Here is a 17870-nt window from a genome sequence, read left to right as displayed (position 1 = left end):
TAGCCATCATTTCAAAAACTAATTCAAAAGACAGGGTTTACTCAACACTTTTCTTTTTCAGTGTGATACCTGTGCAGTTGCAATTTGTCCTTCCACAACCAAAAATACCCTAAATCCATACATAGGCTAATGAAAAAAATCCCCAAACAACCAAATACGAGAACAATGTAAAAACACATGTCCAGAGCAAAAGGAGTGAAGTTCCACAGATGACACAAGCATGGCAGAGTGCATCTTCCATTACCTCTGGTGTGTGTGCATGGAATTGGTAATATAATTTTACCAACAGATTTGTTCTTTCAGCATCTGGTCAGTTTGCAAAATGTGACCAAAGCTTTTCAGTTCCCTTTAGGACTACGTTAGTCAAACAAAAAATCAGGTCTTCTACGGTTGCAAATCCAGACATTTCCAACCATTTTGATTCAGGGACACAAAAGGAAAGAATAAATAAATAGATAGATAGATAGATAAATAATAATAATAATAAAATATTTTTTCAACAAACAGTGTTTGGTCAATTTAGATTTCAAAGGAACTTATTGGTTTGCCGTGTCTCATTCGTCCCTTAGACTCACCCACTCCCAAGCAGTGTTATATCTTAAAGGACATTCTGTGCACCCAGATGTCAGATGATTACTGTGGCACTCCAACACACAGCTTTGCCCATTCCCTTCTCTGGTTATTTTTCAGTTTCTTCCAAAAGCAGGATCCCACATGTTTATAAGCCAACACCATCACCGTAGAGTCCAGTTATTGTTTCTAATCCCAGAATTATAGGATACAGCTTCTTGTTCAAAATTAAACTTGGGATTTCCAGCCTAGCTGTCTCAGATTTCCTGATCAGACCACATTGTTCCTTACCTATGCTGCCACAAATACAGGTGCCTCAGCTGTGAACACTCCTCTGGTTTAAAACTTTTGGGGGAAATATAGAAAAAAAGTGAGGTTTAGATAAAGAATTTCATGTTTCTGAACACAGATTTCATTTTAGGAAAGGGCGATCGGTGATAAAGATGCCATTTGCCAAGTTCTGTGTCAGCCCAGCTCATTTCATTACACAGAAGTTAGGCTCCACTGAAATGCATCTTGCTTCAGTGAACACATAAGGAGAAGAAATCAGGATTATCACTCTTCCACAGATTCCTCACTTATGACAGACAGTGTTTGGAAACTGTGGATTAAAACCTGCTTAGACTCTAGTTTAGCAGGTTCTCTATTTATACAAATCCATTCCATCATTGCATTTTGGTAAACAACAGCCCTTGAACTGGTAACAAAATTGTCTGATATCATTATTTGCCTTCCATTTTTGAAGACCAAAGCTATACATCCCATCAGCTGAGACATGTTTATTATTGATTTTGTAAGAAGGGGAGAAAATAAAGTTCTGACTTAGATCGGTCCTGACAAAATATCTGGTGACAACAGTAAGATTAGAGCTACTACTGTCATAGCGTATGCTTACCATTTCTGGCACTTGAGGATGAAGCGATGCTGTCTTGGTGCATCCTATACTGGAAGGCTCAAATCCCAGTTTTGGGACTTCAGCACTGCTTGCCGTAGAGGTAACCCCAGGCACTAAATCTGGGTAAGAGTGTACAGAAGAAGGCATGCCTCCAGCTCCAACTTTTGCATTAGAATTTATCTAGTGCCAGTAGCTCAGGCTGCAACCACCAGAGACAGGATGGGAGCTGTCAGGCTATAGAAACACCTACCGATAGATTCATCAGTGCAAAGGGGATAACGTGGACTACGCTGCCCTAAATCATCTTAGCTAACAGTGACACTAATTGACAGACCGAGGCCTAGGCCAAGTTGATACAGTCCACATTGCTTTGTTCTACTCAGAACTCATCTTCTACGTCCCCCTCTCTCCTGCTCCATTGCTGCTCTACCACTTTTCCAGCAAAAACAGGACCACGGAGATAGACAGACCACTGCATGACTCAGAAATATACCCTGATGCCTGTGAAATCCAGCCAAGAACATCTAGATCTTCTCTGGAAAGGGGCCAATAAAGCATCTTTATGAATTGTGGTTTTCGCACCTCACTACAGCATACAGCAGTCCTGCTCCTGTGCCAAAAATCAAAGACAGGATGCCGGGGGGCTGAGAAGTAGTGTTCTCTCTCCAAACTTCCCTCATTAGGTAAAATAGAAAAAAATATACATGTATATGCATCCCTATTATATTGTTTTTGCTTCTACCATAGGAAGTATTTTTTCCTAATATTAAACTTTCCTACTTTTCCTGAAAAGTGATTAACATGGCTTAACACATCTGATGAAAAATATATGCTGATGCAATACTTTGCTCTTAATCTGTTTGGGCAACCCAATACCTCAGAAAGCGTTTGGTTCATCCTCACCCAGACAATCTTGAAACATCCCAGCAAAGGAGCTGTACTCAAGACTGTTTTGATTCATTACATTTCAAGTCACAAGCAAATTATTCTCAGGTTATTTTAAAAACACTAGCATTGGATTTTTTATTTTTATTTTTTGAAAAATAACAATTCTGGGTATGATTTTCTTCTTAATTAAGAAGGCTCAGAAAGCAACAGTACAGCCGCAGTAGCATCAACAACAAAAATATTTAGTCACCATTGCTAACTTTTTTTTAATACTATGCAATGTAGGATTTCTATGTGTTTTGCATTACGTTACAAAAAGGTAGCTCATTTTCTGTAAGGTCATGCTGAACTATAGCAGAATTACAGCCCTTTGTTAATGTTAATGCATCTCCGGCAGCAATTTTCGTAACGAATTTTCTCTAGGCTTAGGCATTGTGTTAACATTTGAGAGGACTTGGGGCAATTTTTTGATGTTGCAGCGAGCATTTGATGAACTTTAAGTGTGTGGACAAGGGATTAACAAACATTAACTCTGATGTGCCACCAGGTGACATGGATATTAGCAGAAACCAACCACACCCTGCCATTTTAAAATTTGCCACTTACCAGGCGTTCATTCTGAGAGTTAACCCACCGACAGTGAGAATTAAAGAGTAAATTGCCAGCTTGAGCAGTATAACCATCTGATCCCTGTGTTAGCCTCACAATATGCTTAACGGGATTTCCATCTCCTAGCTCTCCCCAATCCAATCGGATGCACAGTCCTGGAATAAGGCAGTTCTGGGGGGAACTCTTGCCAACTGCCAGAAGTCCACCGTTTCCGAAAATCAGCGCACAGAAGTAACACGATGCAGCAGAGCTAGGCACTTCTTAGCCACCTCTCCTATTTCTTTTTGGAACAGGAAGATTTTAAGTGAATGCATCAAGCATCTTAAAAGCTAACAACAGCTTAGCAGGTTAAATGTGAAATAGGTTTAACTATCACTGCAGTGCTCTTCTTGTAATTATGTTTTTACAGCCTGGTTAGAGGATGCTATTGGAGAAGGGCTTGTGATGTCAGAGTGGGTAGGGCTTAGAAGCAGGGATGAGGGCTAATCAAGATAAATTCAATTTGTATTTAAAGTAAAGTCAGCGTTAGTTAAGGCAGTTTTTGACATGTTAATCTTGATGTGTTTTAAAAGCTGCCAATCACATTACTGAGGCAGCTCGAAAGGAAGACTTCTAGTGAAGGCACACGCTCTCGGAGGTTCATGGTGTCATCGTTTTTCTCAAAATTAAGGCCTTCACAATAGACGTAAGTATATGTAATAAAACTAAATAGTGCTATTTTTTAAATGTAAGTGGCTATGCTACATCCGCTAAGCAAGAAATGTATGATTTTTCATATTTTATAGGAAAGACTTATGATAGAAACTGCAGAGACCGAAGGAGCCTTCTTCACAGTGTTTTTCTTTAAAAGCAGCACTGGAATGAAAAGAGTAAAGTTAGGAGTACGCAGGGGCGATTTAGAAAAACTAAAGTATGTGATTAACTATGTACAGGTTTCTCAGCAATTTTTATGTGTATTCTCGTGGGTAAATAATCCTGCATGTTCAGGTGGAAACTCTGTATTTGTTTTAAAGCATAAATTTGATCATTTTGGAAACTTTTAAAGATTTATTACACAAATGAAAGGTTTTATTTGGGAAGGCTTTTCATTGCAAAATCAGTATTTTGCAAGCAAATCGGATACAGATTGAGTCACTTAATATACGCAAACCAATGTTTCACTGTCTTCTGTCACAAAATATTCTTAAAAGATAACTGTCTGTTAATGTGTAGAGCTGAATCTTTGTGCTAATTTATTTTTTTTTTCAATGCTATAGATAAAAATCAATATTTTGCAGGTATTTCCTACGGCAGCGGATTTTCTAAATCAGTGTGCAATCGGAATTAATCAAGGCTATTGATTTTGGCTGTTTTCTTCTGATATACATACGTTAGATTTGCCTAATTAAAGTTTTGCTCCTATGCCTAGTCACTGTAACAAACCCCGGTGATAACAGCTTTGTAGAACACCAGCATATGCAGTGTGATATATTCTGTAAAAATAACGTTATGCTGTAAGAGTTCCTTACATCTTGGTATTATCGGAATATGTGGGTGGAATTAACTATAGACCAAGAAAGGCTTGGGCACTATTAAATTGCCTTCTAAGCTAAAATTTCAAGCTGCTCAGTTACAGAATACGTGAATTTCCCCACTCCCCCAAGCTCCAAAGATAGGGAAAGAGCGAGAGAGACAGTCCTGACTCAAGTAATTTTATTGTGGCCTGATCCTACAAACTGTGGAACAGAAAACATTCAGTCTGTTGAGCATGCTGACTTTTGAGTCTGTATACGGGAGCTAATCTGCAATTTCATGTTACTCTTGTAAAAGGTAAAAGGTTGTATTAAAACTTATAGTTTTCTGTATGAATGTGGAAAATAATGATGGTTTTAGTATCTGAGATATGACTTGCATGTATCTAAATATACCTGCAAATATTTTTTTAAATCAGTTTTATTTTAATCTTTTGATTTATAATGAAGAAAAGTAGCCTGAAAAGATTAGTAATAGAAAAAAAAAAAAAAAGTACCATCTTGTTTTATCTTAGTGGTCTAAGACACACCAAATGCAGTTTTCTACATTTTTATCAAAGAACTTTGGGAAGTCTGAAGGATACTGGTGTGATTCTAACTCAAGGGGAAAGGTGCTGAGGATTTGGTACAGGTTTTCAAGATTCAAACTCTTAGACAGTGGAAATCAAAGAGTTGTTAAATATAAATAGTTTTAAAGAGCCTTCCTGAAACATCTTCATCTTTCCTCTGTCTGGTTTCTTTTGGGACTGGCAGTGTTGTCATTTGCACTGGTATTTCAGGTTAAAGTAAGGCAAGAATCCCACTATAATTCAATTGCATTTCATTTAAAAATACCTGCCTTGTTCTCTGATCATCAGAAAGTTTTCCATTCCAAGTCTTGTACTTCCAATATTTAGAAATAAAAAATGGAAAAAAACAAAAAAAAACACCTTTCTTAATGCTTTAAAAGTAAAAATGATCTTTAAAAAGTGAAAAATATACTTTGTTTTTAACTGATCTCACTTATGCCATGTTTTGTAATCTTTCAACTTCGAAAAGAATAAAAGACAACAAGATAATGTTTCAATGAAAAGACAAATGTCGTTGCCAATTATGAAATAAATCCGTAGGGAAAACAAATTTCATCATGCTTTTCTCTCTGCATATAACCCACGTAATGCAGAGCCCCATCCCTTATAAACAGATTGCCACGTACCAGTTTGTCAGGAGACGAGGGTCAGTGTGCCATGTTACACATAGACACACGCACGCACACACCCGCTCTGCTACCACCACTATTTTCATTAGCTCTTGCTTAGTTATTTTCCTATGTTTCTAGCAAGCATAGTTACAGCATTTTGTGTGCACGCTTAAGCTTCTGCTCAGTGGGAGCCTCTGGGTGCTGCCACAAATGCAACTCCAAGTCATTAGCACCGTGCTTCTGCAGGACCCAGTCTCTTGGTCCCAGCCTGGAGCTCAGAGAGATGCTAAGCAGAACTCCCCGCTCTGCTGCTCACCATCCTGTATCCGTACCACTCCGGTGCCACGTCAAACAGCAGAAGGGCTGCTTCTTTTCCCTCCACCATCTGCCTGTCTCACCTGCTCAGGGCTCTTGCTGTGCACGTGTGCTCAGCACACAGCCTCTCTGCCATCCGTTTCAGTCGATAAAGCTGATGGTGTCTCGGTAGCAGGCAGGAACACCACCTTACCTCTGCTCCCACACATTTCAGTGGCAACAAGATGAACTCCTATTGCCAGCTTAACTTAGTACCCAAAGGACTGAATTTACCAGCACTAGGCCTTGATCTCTTCCCCAAACCAACATGCTTAAAAGAACTTTGACTTGCTGCTTGCAGTCTTAACAATTAGCTAGCTCCAAAGTGGTGAAACATCCATGTCTCCATTTCGGTGTAGCGGCATGCAACGTGAACTCTACTGGATGACACACACAGTGTAAATATAGTTATTTTCCTTTCTTTAGGGAATGTATCGTTCTCAATCCAGTTTTAGGATTACACTCTAATCTCAGTCTCTGAGCAGTCTGTGCCCACGTATCTAGGATTAGAATTTAGCCCTACAACTTCTCCAATGGTACCTCACCCCAATTAAGATGACATATTTCACAATCCTGTAGAACATAATGTTGGTATAATCCCTTTCTTGTTTTCCAAAAGTAACTTACTTTACTGGTTGTGGGTTCTTGAATAAGTACAACTTCAGCACTAGCATAGTTTAAAGGTAAGAACCCTTGATATGACAGTTAATAACACTAGAGTATTAATAATATTTATTTTTCCAACCAGAATCTGATTTCTCAAGTGATCACAACTTCTTTTTCTAAGAAAGGAGGCAATGGGAATTAAAATGATACTATGCATGAGTTGCTTCAGATATTTCTCTCATAAGCTTGGATACACGCTTATATCATATGTTTAAGTGATTTCTCTGACATAAATTTACATGAAAATTTTAAACAATACCCAGCTTCTTTCAAAGAGTCCATAGATCCATTCATTGAAAAGGTATACCAAAAATTGCTTTAAAAATGCTAATTATATGCATATGGTGTATATAAAAGCAGTATTAGTCAATGAAATCTTAATGTGTTTAACTAAAATAATAACTCTTCCAATAAATCTGTACTATACATAAGATGGCATTATGATATGGACGCAGAACTGCTACAGACATTTTGAAAGCGCTCAGAGGTTGATTAGATTTCCAAATGCTTCTGCTTCATGAAGTTCGTGTCTTGCCACTTCTTGTCTAATAAACTGAGACAGAATTAGTACTGGGTGAGTGGTTCTGCCTGCTGCCAAGAAGGGTTTGCTAAGGGTAAGACTCTAAAGGTACAGATTAACTTGTCTTCATCCCTGTAATGTGCTGTACAGCCAGGATTTGTGCAATAGGATCAGAGAAGAGCCATATATGAATGCAACAGTGGACAGCTGGTGTGTATGAATTTATATGAACTCGGCGGCCGGATTTTGAGCTGCTCTTAAATCCCAGCTAATATATGTATCAGAAGTATACTTTCCCTGTTCTCTTCTTAGAGATTTTTTTTTTTTTTCTACTATGCTAGTTATTATGAAAATAGCATGAGCTTTAAGTACCCTAATTTTGACCTGCCAGTCAGAGCTCCAGCTAAATAACTCAAGAAGATGTTTTTCCAAACAGTGTAACGAATTAAGAGAGTTCAGTATCTCCTCCTGACACAAGGTTATATACTAGTCTTACTATTAGGTTGTTGAGCTAAGTATGTATCCTACCACACCAACTCAATACTTCCCTGAACAGGAAAGTCAGGGAACTTAGCAAGGAACTTAAAACTGATAACATACATACAAAACATTTCCTTTACATAAAATTTGCACCATACGGGTATTCTGACATCCAGCTTAGGAAAGCAGATTATTTTCAGTGGAAACAGCATCCTGAAAACTTTGACCAGAAATACCAGAGTTATTTTTCATGTATCTGAGAAGAAATCCAAGATAAATTAGACAGGATTGACTGGCACAACAGAAAACAAAACAAAACAGAACAGCTTCATGGAGCAACTCCAGTGAAAACCTCATTAAGGAATCAAACCCTCCTTTTGGCTCATGATGATTCAAAAACTGGGTCAGTGGAAGCAGTAAGTTACAGATGCAGTTGAAGATAAACTTTTAAGTGATATTATTCCATGACTTCTCAATATAACATCTATTCCTTATCAAACCAACAGACCACCTACTCTGCCTTTGCAAGGCTAAGTTGCTGATGTCATGAACATTGCCTGAAGTGATGCTCTCTGAATCCTGGCATATCTTTAGTCATCCAATAGATAATAATCTATCAAAACTTACGGATCAGCTCCACTATGGAGGCTGCTGTATACGGAATGGAACCCTTTTTTTTCAGTGGAAATGCCAGCATTCAAAAGTTAACCTCACTTTTATAAAAGAAGGATTTTGAAAAAAGGTTTTAGATAGTCTCTGCTCCAGCTCTGAAAGGAGACAGACACTGCCACCAGTGTAACATGCTTCACATCTACACAAAATCCAGACCCTACAGCAAATAATGTCGTGATACTGGTGCTAATGGTTTCTAACCACAGTTACTGTCACTTGGGTGTTGGTCAAAACAGGCAGGGTATATTTGGTCCTACATGAAGGTGGTGGTTTTGGGTCAGAATAGATGGGTCCTTTCCCAGCAGGTTTTCTGTGATTCCACACTTTAAAAGTTGCATCACATATTTTTAGTCACAGGTGTGATTTTATAGGGGAGAAAGAAGGTGTTTCTACTACAACAGCAAAAGTGCAGGAGTTCTAGTTAGGCCTGATGAACAAAAGCAAAATTGAATTGAAGCAATTTCCTAAAATGTTAAAGTGGTACAGCATTTCAGTCATCCGACAGGAGAAACTTTATCAGCGTTAACATTAACTTTGATTTTTTTCTTTCCTGATTTACTAAACTAAAACGATAAAAACCTCCTTTATTTTTTTTTTTTTCCATGGCCCTTTGCTGGTTGCTTTGTCCCTTCATATTCTCTAGTCAGGTGCACCAGGGTATACAGAAGTTAGGATGAAGTTTACAATTTCAGCTTCATTTTCTAGTGCATTTAGTACAGCCCACTCAGCCATGAACAGAAACCACCCAGATGGTCACTGGACCAATATGGTACAGCAAATATCTTCGCAGTTGCCTCCTATTTTTTGAGCTGCTGCACAGTTTAGTTCTGCACTAAAACGCTTTAGTACTGAGCTTTAGCATGCTTTAGCAGCTCAGAAGCACTTTGGCAGCTCAAATGCTCTTCATGAGGCACCCAGCATCCTAAACCGCTTTAAGTCTAAAGTATCCTTAAAAAAAAAAAAAAAAAGAAAGAAAAAAAAAGTCCACAATCTTTGCCAACACAGAATTGAGCATTTGCAGCATTCAGAAATGTGGAGAACACCACCAGATCAGGCTGCTCCAAACCCCATCCAGCCTGGCCTTAAACACTTAATCACAGGGATGGGACAACTCGTATAAAACCTACTGTTCTTTACATTGTTGAATGTCTTACTTCTTTCTTTGGGCCTGCTGATTCTGTTCTCACTGGAAAAACCATTGCTGTCCCCTTACAGCATGACTCCTCGGGATCACATGAGAAAGATGTCTATGCTGGGGGAGCAAGGAGCTCTCGAAGAGAAGCACTTGTACCGGCTAGCAAGTGGCATGGCAGCAGGAGGTAAGCAGGAAGAAACCTTACGGCACATTTGTTTATAGGATTGCTAATCTCGAGAAACAGCCAGCAACAGGTTGAATGCCTTTTAAAAAGGTATCTCAAATTTCTCTTAGGAATAATTGGAAAAAGCATTTCGCTATCAAGGTAATTAAAAGTTAACATGGGGAATTGCTGGCATTCAGAAGCTGACCAAGAGGTGCTAAGCATCTGGAAGAGGAGTCAAGGCCACAGAGCAGCTCAGCAACAGACACCGTAGCTGGACACAGAGGTTCTGGCTCTAATTGCAGGCTCTTCTTGCTAGAGCTGCTCTCTCACAACAAAGCTGGTCCCAGCCAGTAAGATTTTTTAAAAAGAAAAATCATATTAGAAATGAAAACTCTCTCAAACAGAGAACTTCACATTCATGGCTATGCTCTCCCAGTTTAATAGTGATATACAAGTTATTGCTGATTGTAAATTGTCCTTTTATACACTTGACTGTGCACACCCTGTTTATTTTTACTGCATTTTGATTGTATAAAACTGCATTAGTTAAACAAAGCAGTTAAGGTGGCAGTGGAAACTGTGTATGCTTTGTGTCAGAACTGCGGCAGCGCCAGGAGATGCTCATGAGGAATCAGCTGATGGCAGTAAACCCCCCGCTAATGGCCACTGGCCAGCAGAGAATGCAGGCGATTTCCTCCCAGTTCGAGCCTCGACTGGTAGACAGGTATTTTTCATCATTTCTCTAGCGTAATACTGCAATTAAAGAATAAATGTTCATGTGCTGTCCTTCAGTACATAAAAACCTTATATTAGTATTAACCAAACATTGTCCTTTCAATGTCTGAATGTCTTTTTTTCTCGCAGAGATTTGTTACCTTCCACCGAAATGATGGCATCAGCTGACCCAAGACAAATTCATATAGCATCTCACCTCGGGCCCACAGTCCCACAGCACACAAACATGCCAAACATATTGTCCAACCGTGTTTATCCAGGCCCAGGTAATGAAGCACTGTCTGTAAGTTGAAAAGTGATAGCATGCAACTGAGAAAACAAATGGCACCTATTAGGTTTTTTTTCCCCCCATTGGTTTATCAGCAGTATCTGCAACCCTAATTTATTTTCTTTGGTAAAATAGTCTCACTAAAAGGAGACAATCTCTTACTAGGGATTCTAAACTGTGCCAGTTTAGGTCTTAAACACCGATTTCAACTTCTGTTAAATACACTGATTTCCAAACCATGTGCATCTTTCTGTTCTCTCTTTCCTTTTTTGTTTCCCAGGTATCACACACCTAAACAGAAGGCTACAGCTAAACAAATGAGTCCAATCAACATTTTCTGCTACATTTAACTCATGCTCATGTATCAGTATTAGCTGTTTTAAAAGACTACTTTATTGACCATATTCTCTAATCACAGTATCAGATGCCATTTTATCTCTCAACAGATTACACTTTCTAAATTGGCTTGTTGGTTGTCCTAAATGAAGACTCAGAATTACAGGGCACAGCTCTAAGGGAAGGCTGGATACCACAGCATGGCAGCAGAACTGTGGTACATACATCATGCTGCAAATATATTTACATGAGTTTATTTATAAGCAATTTATATACCGCTTTATACTGAGAGGTCCTATCTTATGGTTCCTTCTTTGACCAGGGGATGCAAACTCTGGATTCTGTATAGATCCATAAAAAGAATTTCTGGCTTCAGATTTTTTCCTATAAACGCAGATCTCAAATAAGAAATTACCTCAAGAGAAAATGCCTTTTAAAATAACATGACATCTAGGCTGAAAATAGTCTTTAAGGAGCAGGTTTGCTTTGCTTAACCATTACTTTCTGAGCAGCTGTAACTACTTCAGAGACCTAAGTCACCAAATAACACAACCCTGCTACCTCCTTCCTTTATGGATAACGGCGGGTGCACCTAACGACACATCTGATCCTAGACTTCGTGCTTCTTCTACATATTCCCACTGAAGTAATGAACACAAGTAGTATTTAACTTGAAGTCACAGCAGCTTCCTGGAGAAGCACACGGTTCAAGCCTTAAAAAGCCTTTTGAAGTGCCTTTGCATTGCTCTGGGGTTTGTGCATTTGCTTGAGGAAACAATTCATTTTATTTTTTTTTTCCCTTTAAGGATACAGCTTTCTCCAGCCGGAATCCATGGAGGCTGTGGCCAGAAGGCAGGAACTGGTTCAAAAGCAAAATATTGCCAGGTAATTGAGAGTAAGCTTTGCTCTGAGGTGTGGGCCAGGATTAGGGCAGCAAAGGCAGATGGAAGCAATGAAGTCACAGACTTTGCTGATTTTTTTATTAGGAATCATTGAGATAGTTTTTCAAACCACCCAGAGAAGCAGAGGGCCCTCGTATCTCTGAGGGTCTGAGACTGTTGAACTTTCTGCTTGTCCCTATTTTGCTTTTAGCCTTAAAATGAGTTAGGGAACAGAAACAACCCCGTCAGCTTGGTTAAAGAAACAAACATGCTACAGATTGCAGACCCAGCCCTTGAGCTCTGGACCCAAACAGCCTGAAGTTACAAAAAGTCAAAAACAAATTCAAACTTTACAGCTGTGTGCTACCACATGCACTACTTTAAGCCTCTACAGCTGGGCCCTGGGGATGATTAGCCACGTCTCCACCCCACCAAGGGTGGACAGCTTTCCCAGTTTAACCAAACGATGTGAATGTCAGGGTTACAACAGAGAGCCTGGTCATTTGTACCAGTTTCAGTGTAATCAGTAGCTGGTGAAGTAGTCACTAATGCCCTCCCTCACAGCCACACCATTTCCATAGGGAAACTCTGACCCCAGCTATACCTGCACTGGGATTCGGCACAGCACTGAGCTGCAGCATCACTTGCATAAAGAGGTTAAGAGCAAAGAACTGATAAATTTTGATTAGGCATCTCAGGAGAACTATGACAGAAGTGTTTTAAGCTCTTCAGTAAGCCGGTCTTGATTGCTGAACTCCTCCAAGCACAAGACTTGCATCAACAATGTGCTTCACGTAACTGCCGCCACACAGTGTAAAAAAAATAAATAAAAAATAGCTAGGCACTAATAGTGGCAGCCTATATCCCCTTGGCCATATCAGCACCACCGCTGCCTGTTCAGGTTCTTCCCTCAGCCCACCAAACCCAAGAAACCCCCGAAGTGAATAAGCTCAGCCTAAATCCCCAAGGCAAATTCTTACCCAACTCTCGAGCCAGTCCTAGCACCTTCCCCCTGCGTTCTGCCCCCAGCTCTCCCACTTCCTCTGGCTTTGATAACCAGGTGTTATCAAACAACCTGCTGCACCCCTGCAGCTGTGCTGGGCCCAAATGGGCCCAAATTTTTGTTCTTGAAGGGACTCTGCCCCTGACCAAGGTCCAGTGATCCCCCAATACTCTAGGCCCCGGAGGAGCAGGCCACGCTGTCAAATCTGACACGAAAAAAAAAATAAAAGAGATGATTAAAGATCAGAGCTGCCCTGACTGCTTGTGCTCTGTGTGTCTCTTAGGATGGAAATGGAGATGAGTGCTCTTTTTCAGCAAAAAGAAATGGAGAAAGCTCATCGGAAAGGGCTGCTGGGCCTGGAAGCACCTTTCCTTTACCACGGGATGCCAGCCAGCCCCATTGCTTTCCGTGGCAGGCACAGACTACCTGAAGGCCACCTTCCCAGTGACTTATACGTTCATCGTACCACCCTCGATGAAATTCACGGCAACACTATGCTCATGGCAGCCAGCCCATACCCTCCAGTCAGCGCTTTGCAGAGGGAGAGGGGCCGCCGGCCAGGAAGAAGAGCTGGAAATCCCAAAACCGCAGACTGTGGTGCCAACGGCACCAAGAGCCAAGCCGAAGACAAAACTGCAGACCTTGCTTCCACCGCAGTGGATGACGAGAAAGAGGACAAGAAAGAAACCGAGGTGGAGACACCAAACAAACACGAACAAAGCAAAAATCAGACCGAGCCATCTGCAGTTGCCAAAAACTGCAAAGAGTTTGAACAAGACCTGAGGAAAAACTGTGCTGCTCACGAAATTTCTGCTGAAAGCAACAGCTGCAGCAACACAAATGAGAAGGAATCTAATAGCTCTTGTGCTGCGTTTGATGACAAGTACATGTACCCTTCTGCAATCCCCTTCTCAGCACTACCATATGGGTTTCCAGTACCCAGCAACCCATTGCTAACTCCAGGTTTGTCAAGTCTCCAGCCTGCAGTTAAATGGCATATTGATATTCAGTATTATTAATGACTTGCTCTCTTGTTTCTTCCCTTTGATCTAAGCTAAATTTTGGTACAACAGAGTCATGGCAGCTAAATGTAGAATTTATACACGGTGCTGTTATAGTCTGGGGCTCTGGCTAAGTGTACAAATTCTTATGTTAACAGCCTTTTCCAACCGATTTGCCAGCAGAGTCCTAAAAACATTACGCTTGTCCTTCTTCCTTACAGGAGCACATGGCCTGATCCTGAACGGAGAAGACATTTCTACCATCGAAGACATTCGCAAGTGGACTGTGGATGATGTATACAACTTCATCGGCAGCCTCCCAGGCTGTTCAGATTATGCCCAGGTGATTACAAACATACCTCATGTTCACAGTCACATTTTAAGGTCTTTAGGATCATCTAGATTTAAAGGCCATCAAACGAATATGTTAGAGGTTAGCTAGTTGTCCCAAAGTTATAAATGTGGTAGTAGCCCATGCTCTGAGAGGTCGCATGCACTTCTGCTCGCATGCTGCAATCTGCAGTCATTGCTCATGACACGTACTAAGAGGATCAGCAGCAAAACAACAGTATAAAAAAAAAAGTATCTTAATTTTTTTCTTTCTACATATCCTGCACAAGTTTTAAAGCACTTCTACGTTCTTGGATATTGGTTTAACCCGCCTACCCCTCTGAGCTCTTATGAGTGTCATTGCATTTAAAAAAGTGAAATATCATGAGAAATGCAAGAGGTTGAAATCGCATACACTGCTGGGAAAGATCTAACAAGATGAACACTCCTCTTTCATTGACAGCAGGCTGCTCAAGTTTCCTAAAATGAAACAAGCAACAAAACAACCCAAATGAAACAAACAAAAACCTCACTAATTAACATGGAAAGATGACAAAGTTCCCAAGAAAAGAAAGTAGACCAGCTACAGGCAAATGTGCAGCTATCTGTACATCTGAGCAAACAGCCTCACACTGCAGTTAAGAGAGAACTAGGAAGATAAAACACTAAAATTATTTCCTCCTTTTGTTGTCTATGCCTCGGGATTAAGCAAAAAAAATAACCAGTGAAGTCTGCTTTATCACCCCATGATGGTATTTTTTTGTTTCATGTAAGATATTCAAAGACCACGCTATTGATGGAGAAACCCTCCCACTGCTAACAGAGGAACATCTCCTGGATACGATGGGTTTAAAACTCGGACCAGCATTAAAAATCCGCTCTCAGGTATGATCACCAAATGTGCCAAAACCAGCAAGTCACAAAGACGTGAAAGAGTCAGAAGTTATCGGGATACTTTTTTTCTAAACAAAAACATGTTTTTTTTTTTTTTCTCACTGATTAGGTAATTACTGTTAATATTGAGGTTAAAAAAAAAAAAAAAAAAAAGGCTTCCAGCATAGTTTGCTTTTGCTTCTCTGCACATACTGACAGCACGCAGGGAGACACTGGAGGTGGAGGGCTTGTGAGGACCGATAGTTTGAGAGATGCCCAAACTAGAGTGAGGACACAACTGAACTGGAGGCTAAGCTGAGGCTGGCAATGGAAAAGATGGATTTGATGATTTTGATGGATTTATTCTATTGCACTCTTTTCCTTTCCCAGCTGGTAAGAAGTGTTCTGATACATACTTGCTTTTGCTCCAGCCTGGCCTTTAAAGATGCCAAGTGAATGTTTCTACAGCCTTTCTGGGAATATAACCTTACATGTTTCATAGGCAGGCCGTCCCTTTATGTTTAAAATTTTCTGCTCTTCATTTCATCCAGTAATATAAACTCTCTGTGTGTTTCTGTTGTCTGCCTGTCTGTTTTCTTTAATCTCAAGCTCTCTGTCACTCTTCTTTTTAAAACCACCTTCCCAGCTCCTGGCTGGCAGTTTGCCTCCCCTCTGTCTCCTGGGTGCCACAGTACCTAGAGAGCAAGAGCTGTCAGCGCCAGCACGCTGAGCCATTTCCCAGGCAGGCTGTGCTGAGCATTGCCAAGCTCCTTCCACAAGAAAAATGGAAAAAGGCCGAGCCTAGAAAAATATGAGAGAGAAAATAGGAGAGATTTTTTTTTTTTTTTCACTTTTGCTAACCACTGATAAGATGGTTGGGATCTACACGGCTTCTAGGCTTTGTCCCTGGCATTGCTACGTGACAGCCAGCCTCAACATTTAGTGATGTTAACTCTACCTCAAAAAGCAGCTCCTGCAACTGTGTTTCTGTCTTTAAAGGTGTCTCGACGTCTGGGCAACGTGCTCTACATGATGAATCTTCCTTTGTCCGTGCCTCTGCCGTCTGCTCCAGGCAAACCATCAGACCAGCCCTCCGACATCACCTCCCCTCTTCACTGCAACAGCAGTGGTGATGCTCTGGATAGTCCCTGCTCGCAAGGTCCAGAAGCTTCAAAAACAGTGGAGCAGATTGTTTCAGAAAGCAGGGAAAATCCGTGTGACACAGCTGGGTCTCAGGCTGACTTCCAGATGATCACTTTTCAAAAAAGTTGAGCTGGGTCCAGGGCATAAAACTTTATTGCTGATACAGGAACCTCTAGTTACGAAGTGTCTGAGAGGATAGCTGCAGCCTGAAACCCCTGCATGATTGGGACTGAACAAAGTAAGCTGCAAATGATGCATGAGGCAGTGTGGTATCTCAAAAGCATTTTAAAAATGCGACTACATATTAGTGCAATTTCTTTCAAGTGCAATTCATTTAAAAGGATATCAGTACAGCTCACAGATACATTTAAATTTTCATTAAAGTCTGGTGTCATCACTGACATTTGTCAGAGGCTCAGAGCACTCCGTACAGTTTTGCAGGCTGCTGAGGAACTACCAGGAAAAGCTACGGCTGCACAGCTGGCTTCTGCTTCTGTTGAAGCAAAATTTACACAGAAAATGTATACAGCGGCATTTACATAGAATTCATTGGGAGACTATGGAATTGCCTGCTACAGAGAGAGAAATATACCCTGGACTCAGCAATTTGAGTTAATTCCATTCCCATTCTAGATCGAAGCCTTTCAAAGTGCCTGGGAAGGAGGTAAGGGTATAGGCAGGGTACGCAGATTAAATCCAGGACATCAAAATATTGTGTGTAGCTGCTGTTTTAATTATTCTGAGGCATTATTAATGTCAGGGCTGGAAACTGCTTTGAGTGACTGCATGGATGAGCTGAGTTTAGAGTGAAGCATAGGCAGATGCTGCCGTGAAGACCCGTCACAGAGACAGCAACATCCCTGGAGGTGGCAGGCTGAAAGGCTCCTGGTTCCTGCCAGCCTCGCTCCCTGCAGCAGCATCCTTCACCTCTGCTCCCCTGGGCAGGCCAAGGACAGCCCTTCACTCAGCGATGTTCTTCATATTGGAAGAGGTCACCAACTGTAGCCTGAAAGCTGTCTTTTCTCTGCAAAACTGTGTTTTCCCCTCACTTTTGCTACCTATGACTACTTACCAATTATGCTGTCCAAACTTTGCAGCCTTGAGAGGAAGGGCAAGTATCTACAGCGGTCTCATAAAAGGAGTTAAGCCTGATTCTGCTTTTGCTGAACACTCTGCCACTGACTCCAGCTATGGCAGTTTGGGGCTTTGTGTGTTAATCTCCAAATACCGTACGCAGGGTTTACATTTTTAGGGTTAACTGATAAATTCCAGTAAGGCCTAGTGGACAACGGTGAAATGCTACGCAGCAAAATACTCCAAAATTGCTGGCAGTAATCTTCTGTGATCTTGTGAAATTATTGGGACTCTTTCCATTAACACGAGAGTTTGATTATGTCTTACACATCATGTGAGGGCATCTTTCACATAAGGAACTGTTTACTGAATACTCAATGGTGTTTAGAAAAAGCAAAATTATGAGCTGAAATTGGAAAGCCTGCGTATAATTCCATAAGACTGCCTAAGAAGAGTACAACAGCATGATTAATCTTGGAATGGCTTTGCTTGGAATTAGTTTGCTGTTTGCTTTGTCTCAATGAGTTTCACAAAGTGTCAAGCTCCGTTCTCTTTATTAACTTTTCTATATTTTTTCAAG

General features: G+C 40.7%; 2 protein-coding genes across 2 annotated transcripts in view; both read left to right on the top strand.

Moving 5' to 3' along the window:
- Nucleotides 1-17870, top strand: part of LRRIQ4 (leucine rich repeats and IQ motif containing 4) — a gene marked incomplete at both ends in the record, with an annotated part of 228139 nt that overhangs the window by 24110 nt on the left and 186159 nt on the right. The gene's annotated exons all lie outside the window — the stretch shown is intronic.
- On the top strand, nt 9562-16345 carry SAMD7 (sterile alpha motif domain containing 7; the record flags this gene model as incomplete). The annotated part of the gene is made up of 8 exons (XM_082766703.1): nt 9562-9664; nt 10244-10370; nt 10511-10647; nt 11792-11870; nt 13153-13832; nt 14092-14213; nt 14975-15085; nt 16073-16345. The coding sequence occupies 8 exons, from the start codon at nt 9562-9564 to the stop codon at nt 16343-16345; spliced, it is 1632 nt and encodes a 543-aa protein (XP_082622829.1).

This window comes from Aythya marila, assembly GCF_965140915.1.
Source record: "Aythya marila genome assembly, chromosome: 9".
NCBI classification, from domain to species: Eukaryota; Metazoa; Chordata; class Aves; order Anseriformes; family Anatidae; genus Aythya; species Aythya marila.
Note: the sequence above shows the minus strand (reverse complement) of the source record. Positions and strands in the feature narration are given on the sequence as shown.